At 38.2% G+C, this 18,351-nt stretch overlaps 1 protein-coding gene and 1 long non-coding RNA gene across 6 annotated transcripts in view; one reads left to right on the plus strand and one right to left on the minus strand.

The window, feature by feature from the left end:
- LOC127947043 (mucin-2-like) overlaps nucleotides 1–18,351 on the plus strand; it is a 37,138-nt gene that overhangs the window by 8,035 nt on the left and 10,752 nt on the right. Inside the window, exons 14-29 of one of the 3 annotated variants that reach the window (XM_052543944.1) lie at nucleotides 248–342; nucleotides 648–774; nucleotides 1,039–1,294; nucleotides 1,392–1,444; nucleotides 1,671–1,771; nucleotides 1,892–2,043; nucleotides 2,345–2,483; nucleotides 2,577–2,681; nucleotides 2,988–3,167; nucleotides 3,295–3,540; nucleotides 3,643–3,799; nucleotides 3,985–4,116; nucleotides 9,731–10,408; nucleotides 10,469–12,766; nucleotides 14,228–17,262; nucleotides 17,929–18,103. In XM_052543944.1, the coding sequence (XP_052399904.1) occupies nucleotides 248–342; nucleotides 648–774; nucleotides 1,039–1,294; nucleotides 1,392–1,444; nucleotides 1,671–1,771; nucleotides 1,892–2,043; nucleotides 2,345–2,483; nucleotides 2,577–2,681; nucleotides 2,988–3,167; nucleotides 3,295–3,540; nucleotides 3,643–3,799; nucleotides 3,985–4,116; nucleotides 9,731–10,408; nucleotides 10,469–12,766; nucleotides 14,228–17,262; nucleotides 17,929–18,103 (7,929 nt within the window). Of the gene's footprint in view, nucleotides 1–247; nucleotides 343–647; nucleotides 775–1,038; nucleotides 1,295–1,391; nucleotides 1,445–1,670; nucleotides 1,772–1,891; nucleotides 2,044–2,344; nucleotides 2,484–2,576; nucleotides 2,682–2,987; nucleotides 3,168–3,294; nucleotides 3,541–3,642; nucleotides 3,800–3,984; nucleotides 4,117–9,730; nucleotides 12,767–14,227; nucleotides 17,263–17,928; nucleotides 18,104–18,351 lie in introns of all 3 variants that reach the window. The other 2 variants (XM_052543943.1, XM_052543945.1) reach the window with 2 other exon arrangements.
- Nucleotides 11,760–16,737, minus strand: LOC127947045 (uncharacterized). 3 transcript variants are annotated; one of them, XR_008151225.1, is made up of 6 exons: nucleotides 16,661–16,737; nucleotides 14,849–15,148; nucleotides 13,721–13,834; nucleotides 12,863–12,925; nucleotides 12,260–12,364; nucleotides 11,760–11,896 (listed from the first exon to the last, which is right to left on the minus strand). It is a non-coding gene; the product is annotated as an uncharacterized LOC127947045 (long non-coding RNA). The 3 variants fall into 3 exon arrangements; XR_008151224.1 differs by lacking the exon at nucleotides 16,661–16,737 and adding an exon at nucleotides 15,452–15,596; XR_008151226.1 differs by lacking the exons at nucleotides 14,849–15,148; nucleotides 16,661–16,737 and adding an exon at nucleotides 16,385–16,529.

Raw genomic sequence — 18,351 nt, forward strand, 5'->3', positions numbered from 1 at the left:
AGTTTGGCAAAGTCAATCATTTTTGATTTTATTTGTTGTAAACATCTACAGAAGGGTTTAGAAGTGCACAAATTCATTTGAACCAAACCTTAATCAAAACCACATCAACAGCTGGCAGTATTCTTCTAATACTGTTGCATCAGTCAGTATTCTTACATGAAATTACTTGGTGCAAGTTTTTTTTTTATGCATTTTGTTGTTTAGCAGGAGTATTGCTTAAAAATACCATATTTTATGATGCTTTTAGAGAACTTTGCCCAGCACTGGTGTTCCAAGATGCAGGACAAGGAAAGCCTCTTTGCCAAATGTCACACCACTGTCAATCCAGAGAGCTACTACAAGGTACAGTCTGAAACATTTGCAGATTATTGAAAGATTTTCTTAACCTTTTAGAAACTAATTAACTCAGCATTCATTTTCTATTATTTGTGTTGTATTACAGCATTTATTAATAGTTGGAATTAGCTTTTATTTTCATGTTTCGATTCAGTTTTAGTTTGAGTTAAGGCAATAATGTTTTGTACTTTTGTTATATTTTATTAGAATTTACGTAAAATCCTATTTAGCTTCAAATCTATGATAAACTGAATGCAATATATCCCAGCTTCCACAACATGCAGTGATTTTAGCTGTTTATGTGCATTCAGAGATGCAAATACTCCAGCTGTAGCTGTGAGAAGAGTGAGGACTGTCTGTGTGCGGTGGTCTCCTCATACGTCCGCGCCTGTGCGGCTAAAGGAATATCCCTCCAAGGCTGGCGAAAAATTGTGTGCGGTAAGATGCTTGAAAACGTAGATGGATAGAGAGGGAAAATTTCAGTGATCAAAACGCAAAAAAAAGTATTTAAAAAGTTTGCTGTCATTGCTATTGTCATTGCATTTGAAGAAAATCGTATGATTATTTTTGATTTATAAATGTTTTTCACACTAACAAAGAAATTCATATAAAATTTTGTACAGTGTAACATTTTTCCTTTGCATTATTCTCTGCAAAACTGCTTTAGAACTTAATTTATTATTTAAAAAATGGTCTTTACAGAGAAGTATACAAAGAATTGCCCAGCCTCGCAGAACTACTCCTATCAGCTGCAGACCTGTCAGCGTACCTGTCTTTCTCTCGCCTCGGAGCGCCAAAGCTGCAGTGTTGACTTCGTGCCTGTTGATGGATGCGCATGTCCAGACGGACTCTACCAAGATGAGAATGGACTGTGTGTACCAAGCGAAAAATGTCCATGTTTCCATACCGGACAGAAAATTAATCCCGGCAAGTCGATCACCGTTAGGGACGAACACTGGTAAGTGAATTATAATATAGGTATTAATGCACTAGTTATACAATGACTTTGTTTTTCATAGAGTTTGATCTTTGATGTCTTTGATGTCTTTGTCCAGTATTTGTATAAAAGGAAAACTCCACTGTCATTCCTGGAAAAACCAAACTCAGGGTATGAAAAAATACTTTCACCTGCTGCTTAGGTGAAATAAGTTTGCTTTTGCTTTAATTTAACAATGATAATTTATTTTATATAATATAATATAAAATGGTCATATGAGTAGTACACCCTTATATGCAAAGCGTCTGATGTAAACAGTCTTTAAATATGGTTTTTGATATAAAAATTAAAAATATGAAAATGAATGATGAAGCATCTGCGTCTGATATCTTTGCAGTATGTTCCTCGCCGAAGGTTTTCTTCAACTGCAGTACAGCGGCCCCAGATGAATATGGGTTGGAGTGTGCAAAGACTTGTTCACAACAGAAAGTTGACTGTGTGAGTGTGTAAATTCCAACATCTCTCTTTTTCTTTACCAAAGACTATCACTTGATTCTGCTGATGGTATTATTAATGTTGATACCAGCATTTTGCTTGACATAATGTTTTTCTTTCCAGTTCTCAGAGCACTGTCAGTCTGGCTGCCAGTGTCCTTCAGGTCTGTTGGATGATGGCATAGGACATTGTGTTAAGCCGGATAACTGCCCGTGTAAACATAATGGACAGTTTTATAAACAAGGATCTACGATAACCACAGATTGCAATAAATGGTCTGTAAAGCCGATGTTTTCATGTTTTCCATTTTAATTTAATTTTAAAGTATAAGACATTTTGTTTTAGATACTTTTTAAAATATATAGTTTTATTTTCATTTATATTTCAGTTTTAGTTGTTTTTTAGTGCTAAACTGCATAAACTGCATTTTTTTTTTTAGTTCAGTTACTGTCGCCACTTGAAAGCTGAATTACCATAAATCCCCTAAATAATGAGAAAATACAACCTGGCCTTTAATCATCTATAGCATAATAGTGTAGTACCTCACAAGATTTGAGTCTATCTCTATATTTACAGCACTTGCCAAGGGGGGAAATGGAAATGCACACATTACAAGTGTCCAGGAATATGCACCATATATGGCAGCGGACATTACAGAACCTTTGATCAGCAAAGATTTGGTTTCAGTGGAGGCTGCAGTTATATTGCTGCTCAGGTATGTGCGTTTGGTCAGAATCTTTATTTAAATAAAATTACAAATAACCCCCTTCTGTCTAGAGGCAACAAGTCACATTCTCTTGTTTTGCAGAACAATTGTGGAAATAAAACTGGCAATTTTTACGTGATCACTGAGAATATGCCTTGTGGAACAACAGGAACCACATGTTCAAAGGCTGTTAAAATACTTTTGGGGGTAAGGACACAGCTGTTATATTTGGCAAAATATTCAATATTATGCTGCAATTAGGTTTTTTTTTAATGAAATACCAAACTAAGTTGTTCAGCATGTTAAGTTTATTTTATGTTATTGTTATGTATGGTATAATACAATAATAGCGCATGCAATTTTACATTTGAAAGGACAATGATGGATTTTCTCCCCATCTTCTATAACATTTCAAAGCAATATAGACCCAATGTCAGTCACTGTGTGGTTTATCATGTTTGTGATTTTTTTTGCTTGTTTCGTTTTTTATTTTTTTACTCCTCTCTTATACAGAGGACTATGCTGCTGCTTTCTGGTGGGACTGTGACAGCCACTGATACTAAAAGTGGTCCAGAGATCAGGTACACTGAGAGAAACTTTGGCATGTACCTTGTCATTGATGCTAACATCGGACTGACAATTTTGTGGGACCGCAAAACCACCGTCCGCATTATTCTGCAACCTCAGCACATGGTGAGTAGAAATCATGAATGATGACCTGAATTTTTTACATGTTTTGAACGGATACTTCCAGATCATGTACAATAGTCCCTGAATTTGATCAATTGTACAACATCTGTGATCTGTTGCTTTTTCACAGGACAATGTATGTGGCCTGTGTGGAAATTTCAATGGAGATGCAAAAGATGACTTTACCACTCAGGGAAATTTGCCAACTACAAATGCAATGGAGTTTGTGGACAGCTGGAAAGTGTTAAGTAGTTGCCCAGATGCAAAACCAGACTTTAACCCATGCGTTGAGACCCCAAATCGAGAGAACTGGGCAAAAATACAATGTAGCATCATCAAAGATATCAAGGGACCATTCAAAGCCTGTCATAACAAGGTAGAGTTGCAAAGACTTTTGTGTCAATAAATGGAGTTCCCTATAGTGTGGTATACAAGAATCCCACATATTTGTTAAGGATGAAAATGCTTGTTCCCACAGGTGGATCAAAACCCATATTATGATAACTGTGTGAAGGACTCATGTGCATGTGACACAGGTGGAGACTGTGAGTGCCTCTGTACAGCTGTGGCAGCTTATGCTCAAGCCTGCAATGAGGCAGACGTTTGTGTGAACTGGAGAACACCTGAGATCTGCCGTAAGCATCTTCATTTCTCTGTAATCTTTAAATGTGATTTTCATGATTCTGAATCTTCAGGTACTGTTTTCACAAAAGAAAAAAAAATAATGTGAATGAACCTTTCAACAATGCACTGCAGTTTTATTGTAATACATTTAGCTCAACTGTACATGTTCATACTCATATCAATTATTTCCTTTTAGCTGTGTACTGTGACTACTACAATACCGGAACAGACGATTGCACATGGCATTACAGTCCTTGTCATACATCTTGCTACAAAACCTGTCTCAACCCTAATGCTACCTGCGACAACAATTTACCCAACCTTGAAGGTGAGTTATCAGCTTGAGCACCTGCCCCTTTCCCCCTTGATGCCCAAAGTGTCTAGGTTTGTCAAGGTACTTTTTAATTTTTATTAAACATCCTTTTGTGAAGGCCTGCCAAATCTAACTATTAGTAAAATCAATGAATAATAATTTATCCATAAATTGAATGATCCATATGATGACCTTTCACCTGGTGATCTCATCTGGATGATCAATCACGCTCAGACACCTTTAGTAAATTAGCCACTGCTACCAGACACCTTCAATAACATCCGCGGCTGCCGTTAAGTGGGGTTCCCAGTGGAGCGGTCTGTGTGTATATTTTTATTATTAAATTATTATTATATCACAAGAACGGTGTGAAGAGGGCATGCACATCTGTTGTGTATATTGCTGTGTGTAGCCTGTGGAAGTAACGTTAGCTGTTGCAAGGGGCTATAATATATTATGTTAAATATTTTTCTAATGAAAAATGTATGATTGATTTATAAAGGCTACTAAGAACACCTTTTTCCCATTTTTATCAAAGAATAAGGCAGAAAGTACCCTAGCGTTCTAAAGTAAGGGATTGGATTGATTTTTTTATGTTTTTAAAAAGTGTTTCTTATGCTCATATCAAGGCTCCATTTATTTGATCAAAAATAAAGGGGAAAATTTATATTTTGTGAAATATTATTTTGGTTTACATCAAAATCAAATTTATTCCTGTGATGCAAAGCTGAATTTTCAGCATCATTACTCCAGTTTTCAGTGTCACACGATCCTTCAGGTCTTGGTCAGGCGTTGACCCCCAATCTCCTTAGGACTGCACTCCTGGTTACCCCTCGTCGCTCCCTCCCCCCAGCTCCACCTTGTTCCTCAGTCGCTCCGGCTCTGCCATGGATCTATGGATCTCTGAATCCGTTATGGTTGCTGGAGCTCTCAGCTCCATCCTGACCCCGGATCTTTGGCATCCCTCTGGCTCGTTGGCTGTCCCTCTCCGCCTCTCGCTCCTCCACCACCTGCTCCGCAGCCATCAGCTCCCTGGAGTAGGCGGTCATCCATCCAGTAACTGCATTTAGTGTTGATGCAGCCATGTCAGGGAGATGCCGTGTGTTTTTAGGTGAAAGCAAAAGCACTTTATTTGGCCTTCCAAAAGAAGATGCATTTAGAAATCTTTAAGATTAATTACAGCAGAACGGCAACAGATTTTTATAGACGACCGTTTCGTGAACCTAAGAGAAGAGGTAATTCTGACATTGCTACGACAATCTGTTCCCCTTTCGGGCTTGAGCTGATCGTAAAACTAAGGACATTAACTGACATTACCTTAATCTTGAAAGATGAAGCTCATGATTATGGAAAGGGTTGTTAAATTTCTGTACCACTAAATACACTAAATTATGATCCTCAAAAAAGCATCATATGACCCCTTTAAAATCAGTAACCATTTAGATAGGGATTTAAAAAATTTCCCTGAAGTTATTTTGTATTTTTGTAACCAAAAAGCTGAATTTATTTATTTATTATTATTTTTTGTTTGTGGTGTACCATTCATCAGTGTTATTGCAAATATACACTATCACTATAAACTGACGTGACAGACAGTGATTAACCTCATGCTTTTATCTCAATACATAAAGATACATTTGCATAGATGGACTAACATAATCGCTTAATTTTTTAAATGTGACCATTTGCATTAAGCACCCAGAGTGTGATTGTCCAAATTTTTTATTACATTTACAAAATGAGCCAACATGTAGGCCTGTGATTAACGAATATTTTGGTATTTGATTAATCGAGTAATCACATTTTTCTTAATTTTTTTTCGGTAGTAAAAATATACCTAGGTGAAAAATAAACTTTAAAATGACTTAAAACACATATATAATTATATAATAGCATTAAAATAAAATATCAAAAGCAAGTAATCATTTGGTTTTATTGAACAAAACTGTTAAATACATAATGTAATAAAACATTATCCTCCTGAGAACCAGAAATAAAAAGCTTTGTGAATGTAGTATTTTTGTAAAAAAAAAAAAAAAAAAAAATCAATACATTTTTAGATTTCAGGATTTTGTTTTTTTATACCAAACTCATAATAATATCTAATATTTCATAAGAATATTGACATAGAATTAGTTTTCCTATACTGAAAAAAATATATATTTACTTAATTTTTATTTTGCATGATTTTAAGTAAAATGTAAGTATTGAAATCTACTTAACTGAGTTATTAAGAACTGAGTAAATTTAACATGACCAGTTAGAATTTGATGAGTAATATTTATCTAGTTATTCTGTTAAATATGCAATCTTCAAGATCATTACCCACAGTTACAGTTTATATAATTTACTCAAACAAGGTAGCACTGGAAAACAACAATGCTATTTAAGCAAGTAGACCTTTTGTTTATCCTTCAAAAATAATATGTCCACTTTATATAATTATTACCCAAAAGAACACAGAGACCTCAATACTTGGTACACCATACACAATGATGCTAACCCCTCAGACCTCAGATGATGCTAACCCTGAATCAACAAACAGAACTAACAAATGTTGCTACAAGTGTGACTGCATCATGTAATAATTGCTGTTAATAATAATGTTCATCGTCTGGCTCACTATGTCTTGTATTAATTTTTCTGAAAAATTCTGTCATATGCACATAAACTGAATCACCACGTATAAGCTACTACTAAATATTGAAGAAACATAATTTTCTGTAAAGTTGCTTTGTAATTATTTGTATCGTAAAAAGTACAAAAAACAAAAACAAAAAAAAAACAATGACGGTAACAATCAATGGATGGTGTTTGAATATAAGTGGGTCATTTTGAGTAGATCACAAAACAGTAAGTTACTAAACCTAATGACAAAATCAACCATAAAACAGTGTTGTGTAAACACTAAATGCATAATAAATATGTTTAAAGTCCTGGTGTCCTCTACAGTGGACATGTATGAAATTATGTCCTGTTTCACAACAGGAAGTCATATTTTGATCCGAAGCCCCATAACATGTTCCTGTGACTTTGATTTATGTCTATTTGAAAATTAATCAGATTTAATTTACAATTACTAAATATTATCATATTTCTATGAGGATGTAAAATTTTGTCAGATTAATGTCAGCCATTTATAAAAACCAAAAAGAGGGAGTGGCCATTGTGAACCATCCAATCTTTTGATATTTCTAGAAAGCCCTGAATGTGCTCTGTACAGGACATCCAGACTTAAAACTGGGACATTTAATCCTCAGAGAAATTCATTAAAATATAATGTCCACTACAGAGGCCCAAACTCCATAGCTGGGTCTTAGGAGGATATAATCATACTTATATAATCATAACTATAATCATATGTACATTATGTATTATATTAAATGCCAGAAGAGTTGTTTTTACATTTTACAGCACAATCTAGTTCTTGTTTTATATGGACTAAACAATATTTAATTCAAATGTCTACTTAATCTTTAATATTTGACCACTTCTTTAAGAAATGCTATAGCCAAAGTCATTTGTTGACATCAAAGCATGCAAACTAGTGAGTGGTTTCAAACTTTTATTTTAAAAGGGTGGTTCATTGTATTACTGTATTAAAGCTTTAATTAGGATAAAACTGTATATTAAAAGCTAACATAAGCAGTAGAGATTAACAACGCCATTGTTTAAACTACAACCGGAGCACATGCCGCTGAGGATAGGTACATTTAGTCACGCTAGAGGCGGTTTACAACACACTAGGTTAGCTAACCAATCAGAGCCCATATAAAATAAGGAAATGATTAGCCAGTTTCTCAGAAAAGAGACAGAGAAGTGTGGAATAAAGGTAAATATGTGAAAAATTATCCACTAACACATGTTAGACTGCACCCCATAAACAAAATCAAACCTAGATAAACAGGTTGAGGTCATGAAATATCACTCAATATTCAAACAAACTATTTTTGGACCTTTATTTGAATGCTTTGTTTATAATGAGGAGGATGTTTTATAGGGGTCATATTATGTGATTTAAAATTTTCCTTTCTCTTTGGAGTGTTACAATCTTTGGTGGATAAAGAAGATCTGTGAAGTTGCAAAGACTAAAGTCTCAAATCCAAAGAGATATTCTTTATCAAATTTAACACTCGTCCACGCTCCCTGAAATGGCACGTTCTAACACGCCCCCATATATCTACGTCAGTATGTGGGAAGATTTGCATAATGCCACCCAGATGTTCATGCAAAGAAAGAAGGCGCATCTTTTTTTCTCATTGTAGTGTTGTTGTTGCTACCGTCATGTTGTGTAGATTCAATTCGATTAGATTCAACTGTATTGTAATTAGGCAGAGTACAAGTACAGAGCTAATGAAATACAGTTGGCATCTATCCAGAAGTGCAAGAATATAGTGTTTTATGTACATAAAAGTGCAAAGTAAGTGAAGCTATGATTTACAGAATGTACAATACAGTGGAGTTGCTACAGTATATACAGTATTGAGCAGAGTATATATAGAATATAAATAGGAATTAAATTGAGGGATTGTTCAATTCAATTGGAAGAATTAAATTTTAAATTAAATTTATGCATTTAGCAGACGCTTTTATCCAAAACGACAATTTTAACCTATCATGTGTTCCCGGGGAAACGAACCCCCAACCTTGCGCTTGATAGTGCAATGCTCTACCAACTGAGCTCCAGGAACACTGAGAAGAAGCTCTTCCTGAGCCTACTATTGCGAGAGCGTAGGCTCCTGTAACGCCTGCCGAATGAAAATAGGGTGAAAAGTCCATGGCTTGGGTGAGAGGCATCCTTGATGATGTTTCTTGCCCTGCCCAGACAGCGCTTGTGAATAAATGTTCTTAATGGAAGTTAACTGGGTGCCGGTGATCTGTTGAGCAGTTTTCACCACCCGCTGGAGTGCTTTGTGGTCAGATACGGAGCAATTGCTGTACCATACTGAGATGCAGTTTGTGGGTATGCTCTCAATGGTACAGCGGTAGAATTCCACAAGGATCCTGGGATTCAGGTAAACTTTCTTAAGGCTCCGTAAGAAGTAAAGGCGTTGCTGTGCCTTTTTGACCAGGGTGGAGATGTTATGAGCAGTTGGCAATATTTATAGTGAGCTGAGTTTGGGAGGAAGTTAGGTTCTTCTTTGACATATTTTTAGTACAGTAAGCCAAATACAATGTGCCTTCCTGTCTGCTCTTATAAGAGAGTGAGTGCTAATCTTTGGTCGAATTAGATGGATTTAAGGATTTAAGGGGAAGATATTAGATAGAAGATATTAAGGGGAAAAGGCAATGAAATTATTAGTTTCTAATCTTTGGGAATTGACATTTATTCAGGATTGTCGAGTTTATGGTCATAATTACAGGACTTCAAAATATTCATAAACCTTCAAATTTCCAATAAAATGTAATTGTAACAGTTTCTACACAGTAGCTTCGCTCCATTCCCATGGCTTTCTGCACCACACCAGTCATCACAGTCATTTTATTATTAATAAGAAAATAAATCAAAATAATAGTAATCTATCTTGCCAGTAATTCACAAAACTTTTTTGTGATCATGATCCACCAGTTAAGAACTGATGATCTATGTGCAACTTTATAAATTTATTTGTTTACTCATTTTTTGCAGGATGTTATCCAAAATGTCCAGAGGATAAGCCTATTTTTGATGAGAAAAATCAGATCTGTGTAGCGGAATGTATACCAACACCGACACCAACACCTAGCACATCGTCTTTCCCTCCAACAACCACTACAACAAAGCCTACTACAACAACAACAAAACCTAGCACATCATCTTTCCCTACGCCAACAACTACAACAAAGCCTACTACAACAACAACAAAACCTAGCACATCATCTTTCCCTACGCCAACAACTACAACAAAGCCTACTACAACAACACCAACAAAGCCTACTACAACAACACCAAAACCTACCACACCATCTTCCCCTATAACAACAACTATCACATCAACTAGGTCTACGACATCCTGTATTATATGTGGGTGGTCTGAATGGTTTAATGTATATAATCCTGATTTAGAAGGAGGGAATGACTTTGAGACTTATAAAAACATTGCAGAACGTGGAAAAGAAATCTGTAAAGAGCCAATAGGTGTCGAATGTAGGTCTGTAAAAAACTCTAATATGAGCTTTGACGATTTTATTAATAAGTCAAAACAAGTTGCCCAGTGCAATGTTTCATATGGATTGGAGTGTAAGAGAGATCAACAGAAAGACCGCCCTTTTAAATGCTTTGATTATGAAATACGTGTCTACTGCTGTATTCCTTGCTCACCTACCACTACACCGACAGCTACCACAAAGTCTACTACAACACCAAAACCTACTACACCATCTTCCCCTACACCGACAGCTACCACAAAGTCTTCTACAACAACACCAAAACATACCACACCATCTTCTCCTACACCGACAACTACAACAAAGCCTCCTACAACAACACCAAAACCTAGCACATCATCTTTCCCTACACCAACAACTACAACAAAGCATACTACAACAACATCAAAACCTACCACACCATCTTCCCCTATAACAACAACTATCACATTTACATCAACATCAACTAAGTCTACGACATCCTGTAGTATATGTGGATGGTCTGACTGGTTTAATGTATATAATCCTGATTTAGAAGGAGGGAATGACTTGGAGACTTATAAAAACATTGCAGAACGTGGAAAAGAAATCTGTAAAGAGCCAATAGGTGTCGAATGTAGGTCTGTAAAAAACTCTAATATGAGCTTTGAAGATTTTATTAATAAGTCAAAACAAGTTGCCCAGTGCAATGTTTCATATGGATTGGAGTGTAAGAAAGATCAACAGAAAGATCGCCCTTTTAAATGCTTTGATTATGAAATACGTGTCTACTGCTGTATTCCTTGCTCACCTACCACTACACTGACAGCTACCACAAAGTCTACTACAACACCAAAACCTACTACACCATCTTCCCCTACACCGACAACTACCACAAAGTCTTCTACAACAACACCAAAACTTAACACACCATCTTCCCCTACACCGACAACTACCACAAAGTCTTCTACAACAACACCAAAACTTAACACACCATCTTCTCCTACACCGACAACTACAACAAAGTCTACTACAACAACACCAAAACCTACCAAACCATCTTCCCCTACACCAACAACTACAACAAAGTCTACCACAACAATATCAGAACCTACCACACCATCTACCCCTACATCAACAACTACCACAAAGTCTACTACAACACCAATTCATCCCACACCATCTACCCCTACACCAACAGCTACCACAAAGACTACTACAACACCAAAACATACCACACCATCTTCCCCTACACCGACAACTACAACAAAGTCGACTACAACAACGGAAAAACCTACTACACCATCTACCCGCACAACAACACCAAAACCTACCATACTACCTTCCCCTACACCAACAACTACAACAAAGTCTACTACAACACCAAAAGCTACTACACCATCTACCCCTACATCGACAGCTACCACAGAGTCTATTGCAACATCAAAATCTACTACATCATCTTCCCCTACACCGACAACCACCACAAAGTCTACTACTACAACACCAAAACATACCACAGCATCTTCCCCTACACCAACAACCACCACAAAGTCTACTACTACAACACCAAAACATACCACGCCATCTTCCCCTACACCAACAGCTACCACAACATCACCCAAACCTACCACACCATCTACCCCCACATCAACAGCTTCCACTAAGTCTACTACAACAACACCAAAACCTACTACACCATCTTCCCCTACACCGACAACTACTACAAAGTCTACTACTACAACACTGAAACCCACCACACCATCTACCCCGATAACAACACAAAAACCTACCACACCATCTTCTCCTACACCGACAATAACACCAAAACCTACTACACCATCTTCTCCTACACCGACAACTACAACAAAGTCTACTACAACTACACCAAAACCTACCACACCATCTACCCCTACACCAACAGCTACCACAAAGACTACTACAACACCAAAACATACCACACCATCTTCCCCTACACCGACAACTACAACAAAGTCGACTACAACAACAGAAAAACCTACTACACCATCTACCCGCACAACAACACCAAAACCTACCACACCATCTTCTCCTACACCGACAACAACACCAAAACCTACCACACCATCTTCTCCTACACCGACAACTACAACAAAGTCTACTACAACTACACCAAAACCTACCACACTATCTACCCCTACACCAACAGCTACCACAAAGACTACTACAACACCAAAACATACCACACCATCTTCCCCTACACCAACAACTACAACAAAGTATACTACAACACCAAAAGCTACTACACCATCTACCCCTACATCGACAGCTACCACAGAGTCTATTGCAACAACATCAAAACATACCACAGCATCTTCCCCTACACCAACAACCACCACAGAGTCTACTACTACAACACCAAAACATACCACGCCATCTTCCCCTACACCAACAGCTACCACAACATCACCCAAACCTACCACACCATCTACCCCCACATCAACAGCTTCCACAAAGTCTACTACAACAACACCAAAACCTACTACACCATCTTCCCCTACACCAACAACTACTACAAAGTCTACTACTACAACACCGAAACCCACCACACCATCTACCCCGACAACAACACCAAAACCTACCACACCATCTTCTCCTACACCGACAACACCAAAACCTACCACACCATCTACCCCTGCAACGACACCTAGCACAAAGTCTACTACAGGAACACCCAAACCTACTACACCATCTACCCCGACAACAAAAGCTACCACAAAGTCTACTACATCAACACCGAAACCCACCACTCCATCTTCCCCTTCACCAACAACTACTACAAAGTCTACTTCAACAACCATAACATCTTCCACTGCACAGACCACAAAGTCTATTATAACACCGACAGCTACCACACCATCTACCCCTACATCAACAATTACAATAAAGTCTACAACAACAACAACATCAAGACCTACCACACCATCTACAAGTACATCAACAGCTACCACGAAGTCTACTTCAACACTGATTCCTACCACACCATCTACCCCTACACCGACAGCTACCAAAAAGACTACTACAACACCAAAACATACCACACCAACTTCCCCTACACCGACATCTACAACACCAAAACTTACCACACCATCTAGCCCTACACCGACAGCTACCACAAAGTCTACTACAACACCAAAACATACGACACCAACTTCCCCTACACAGACAACTACAACAACATCTACTACAACACCAAAACTTACCACAACATCTACCCCTACACAGACAGCTACCACAAAGTCTACTACAAAAGCATCACAAACTATTACAACATCCTCCTCTACTACATTTTTTATTATTACTGGAACAATAACACATGTTCCACAAAAACGTAACACAACAACACCAAATCCCGCCACACCATCTAGTCCTATACCGACAGCTACAATAAAGTCTACTACAACATCAAAACCTACCACACCATCTACCCCTACAATGACAGCTCCCACAAAGTCTACTTCAATGACACCAAAACCTACTACACCATCTTCCCCTACACCAACAGCTACCACAACATCACCCAAACCTACCACACCATCTACCCCCACATCAACAGCTTCCACGAAGTCTACTACAACAACACCAAAACCTACTACACCATCTTCCCCTACACCGACAACTACTACAAAGTCTACTACTACAACACTGAAACCCACCACACCATCTACCCCGACAACAACACCAAAACCTACCACACCATCTTCTCCTACACCGACACCTAGCACAAAGTCTACTACAGGAACAACCAAACCTACTACAACATCTTCCTCTACACCAAAAGCTACCACAAAGTCAACAACACCAAAACCTACCACACCATCTACCCCCACACCAACAGCTTCCACAAAGTCTACTACAACAACACCCCCAACACCAAAATATACCACACCAACTTTCCCTACACCGACAACTACAACAAAATCTACTACAACACCAAAACTTACCACACAATCTAGCCCTACACCAACAATTACTACAAAGACTACTTCAACAACCATACCATCTTCCACTGCACAGACCACAAAGTCTATTACAACACAGACAGCTACCACACCATCTATCCCAACATCAACAATTACAATAAAGTCTACTACAACAACAACACCAAAACCTACCACACCATCTACCCCTACATCGACAGCTACAACAAAGTCTACTACAACAACACCCCCAACACCAAAATATACCACATCAACTTTCCCCACACCGACAACTACAACAAAATCTACTACAACACCAAAACTTACCACACCATCTAGCCCTACACCAATAATTACTACAAAGACTACTTCAACAACCATACCATCTTCCACTGCACAGATCACAAAGTCTATTACAACACAGACAGCTACCACACCATCTACCCCAACATCAACAATTACAATAAAGTCTACTACAAGAACAACACCAAAACCTACCACTTCATCTACCCCTACATTGACAGCTACCACAAAGTCTATTACAACAACACCAAAATCTACTACACCATCTTCCCCTATATCGACAGCTACCACAAAATCTACTTCAACAACACCAAAACCTACCACACCATCTACCCCCACATCAACAGCTTCCACAAAGTCTACTACAACAACACCAAAACCTACCACACCATCTACCCCCACACCAACAGCTTCCACGAAGTCTACTACAACACCCCCAACACCAAAATATACCACACCAACTTTCCCTACACCGACAACTACAACAAAATCTACTACAACACCAAAACTTACCACACAATCTAGCCCTACACCAACAATTACTACAAAGACTACTTCAACAACCATACCATCTTCCACTGCACAGACCACAAAGTCTATTACAACACAGACAGCTACCACACCATCTATCCCAACATCAACAATTACAATAAAGTCTACTACAACAACAACACCAAAACCTACCACACCATCTACCCCTACATCGACAGCTACAACAAAGTCTACTACAACAACACCCCCAACACCAAAATATACCACACCAACTTTCCCTACACCGACAACTACAACAAAATCTACTACAACACCAAAACTTACCACACCATCTAGCCCTACACCAACAATTACTACAAAGACTACTTCAACAACCATACCATCTTCCACTGCACAGACCACAAAGTCTTTTACAACACAGACAGCTACCACACCATCTACCCCAACATCAACAATTACAATAAAGTCTACTACAACAACAACACCAAAACCTACCACGTCATCTACCCCTACATTGACAGCTACCACAAAGTCTATTACAACAACACCAAAATCTACTACACCATCTTCCCCTATATCGACAGCTACCACAAAATCTACTTCAACAACACCAAAACCTACCACACCATCTACCCCCACATCAACAGCTTCCACAAAGTCTACTACAACAACACCAAAACCTACTACACCATCTTCCCCTACACTGACAACTACTACAAAGTCTACTACTACAACACCGAAACCCACCACACCATCTACCCTGACAACAACACCATCTTCTCCTACACCGACAACAACACCAAAACCTACCACACCATCTTCTCCTACACCGACAACTACAACAAAGTCTACTACAGGAACACCCAAGCCTACTACACCATCTTCCCCTACACCAAAAGCTACCACAAAGTCTACTACAACAACACCAAATCCTACCACACCATCTTCTCCTACACCAACAACTACAACAAAGTCTACAACTAAAACAACGTCAAAGATTACGACACCATCTACCCCTACACCGACACCTACCACAAAGTCTACTACAGGGACACCCAAACCTAATACACCATCTTCCCCTACACCAACGGCTATCACAAAGTCTACTACAACAACACCAAATCCTACCACATCATCCAGCCCTACACCAAAAGCTACCACAAAGTCTACTACAACACAAAATCCTACAATACTACCTTCCCCTACACCGACAACTACAACAAAGTCTACTACAACAACACCAAAAGCTACCACACCATCTAACCATACATCGACAGCTACCACAAAGTCTACTTCAACGACATCAAAACCTACCATGCCATCTTCCCCTACACCAACAGCTACCACAACATCACCCAAACCTACCACACCATCTACCCCCACACCAACAGCTTCCACGAAGTTTACTACAACAACACCAAAACCTACTACACCATCTTCCCCTACACCGACAACTGCTACAAAGTCTACTACAACAACACCGAAACCCACCACACCATCTACCCCGGCAACAACACCAAAACCTACTACACCATCTTCTCCTACACCGAAAATTACAACAAAGTCTACTCCAACAACAACAACTAAGACCACAACACCCACTACCCCTAAACACACACCTACCACAAAGTCGACTACAGCTACCACAACATCACCCAAACCTACTACACCAAAGTCTACTACAACAACAACACCAAAACCTACCACACCATCTACCCCTACATCGACAGCTACCACAAAGTCTACTTCAACAACACCAAAACCTACCACACCATCTACTCCCACACCGACAGCTTCCACGAAGTCTACTACAACAACACCAAATCCTACCACATCATCTAGCCCTACACCAACAGCTACCACAACGTCTACTACAACACAAAAACCTACAATACTACCTTCCCCTACACCGACAACAAAGTCTACTACAACAACAACAAAAGCTACCACACCATCTTCCCCTACATCGACAAGTACAACAAAGTCTATTACAACATCAAAACCTACCACACCATCTTCATCCACAACGTCAGCCACCACAAGGTCTACAACAACAACAACACCAAAGCCTACAACACCATCTACCCCTACACTGACAGCTACCACAAAGTCTACTACAACAACATCAAAACCTACAATACCATCTTCCCCTACACCTACAAGTACAATAAAGTCTACTATAACAACACCAAAACCTACCACACCATCTACCCCGACAACAAAACCAGGACATACCACATCAACTAGCTCTATATCGACAACTACAGCAACTCCACCAGACTGTCCAGAATGGGCCAAAAATGTACAATTTAATATACCTTCTTTAAATTTTAGTTTCAAGGGGTCATGAAATTCAGTTTCAGATTTGTATAGTTTCATGAGGTAAGATTTTTTATTTATACACAAAACTGGTCCAATATTTGTAAAAATCATAATTTCTATCCTAATTTTCACTCTCCTTGAAAACCACTTAATATTAAGGGGCAGAAACTGATGTAAATACCCACTGCTGTGATTGACACAATGTATTGCACCATATGCATAATGCATGGCCCTGTATTATAGCATGTAATGTATTTTGATACTCAAGATGGGAAGTGCTGTGGTAGAGACATGCAGTATGTGTATAAGCTAGAGTCAGTTCCCAAGGCACTATTAGTATTGTACTATTGTAATATATATAATAATGATTATTACTTATAACAAAATAATAGACTGTTTGAGTTCTGAAACTTGCAGTATGTTTTTATATTATATACATCTCCGTAATCTCTTAAATTTGTTGATATCAAGAACACTTTGATTCTCTATTTCATGACCCCTTCAAGTATATGTAATGTATTTTTTTTTCTACATGAGAAATGTATTCATGGTGCCATTTAAATATTCAAAGTAAATAACATAACACTTCATTGCAATTTTACATGTGTTAGCCTCTTATTCTTGTACTTTTTTTTATCATCACCAGACCAATGAGACCTTCTACTTGTGTAAATGCATGATGGCTAGGTGCATAAAAGACAACAACATCGAAGTTATCCCATTTCAATGCCCTCCACTGCAGAACATCACCTGTGAAAATGGCAAAAAACCAGTGCTTGTCGAGGATGAGTACGGCTGCTGCAAATATTATGCATGTGACTGTGAGTAAATTGGTCTTCACAATAATTTTATTTGATTCTGTAATCACTAAAAGGAGTAGCAATAATGTAAATATTTTATTTTATATTTAAAAATACGCAGACATGCAAATGGTTGCTTTTTTTTCCATCACCACGACAATCATATACGTGTCCGAGTTGAACACACATCTTGTGTATTCTGCTTGTAGCAAATTAAAATATCATGTGTCTGAAGCGGTGATTAAATATTGAGCAATGGTGGATATTAT

The sequence above is a fragment of the Carassius gibelio genome, chromosome A25, assembly GCF_023724105.1.
Source record: "Carassius gibelio isolate Cgi1373 ecotype wild population from Czech Republic chromosome A25, carGib1.2-hapl.c, whole genome shotgun sequence".
Classification (NCBI taxonomy): Eukaryota; Metazoa; Chordata; class Actinopteri; order Cypriniformes; family Cyprinidae; genus Carassius; species Carassius gibelio.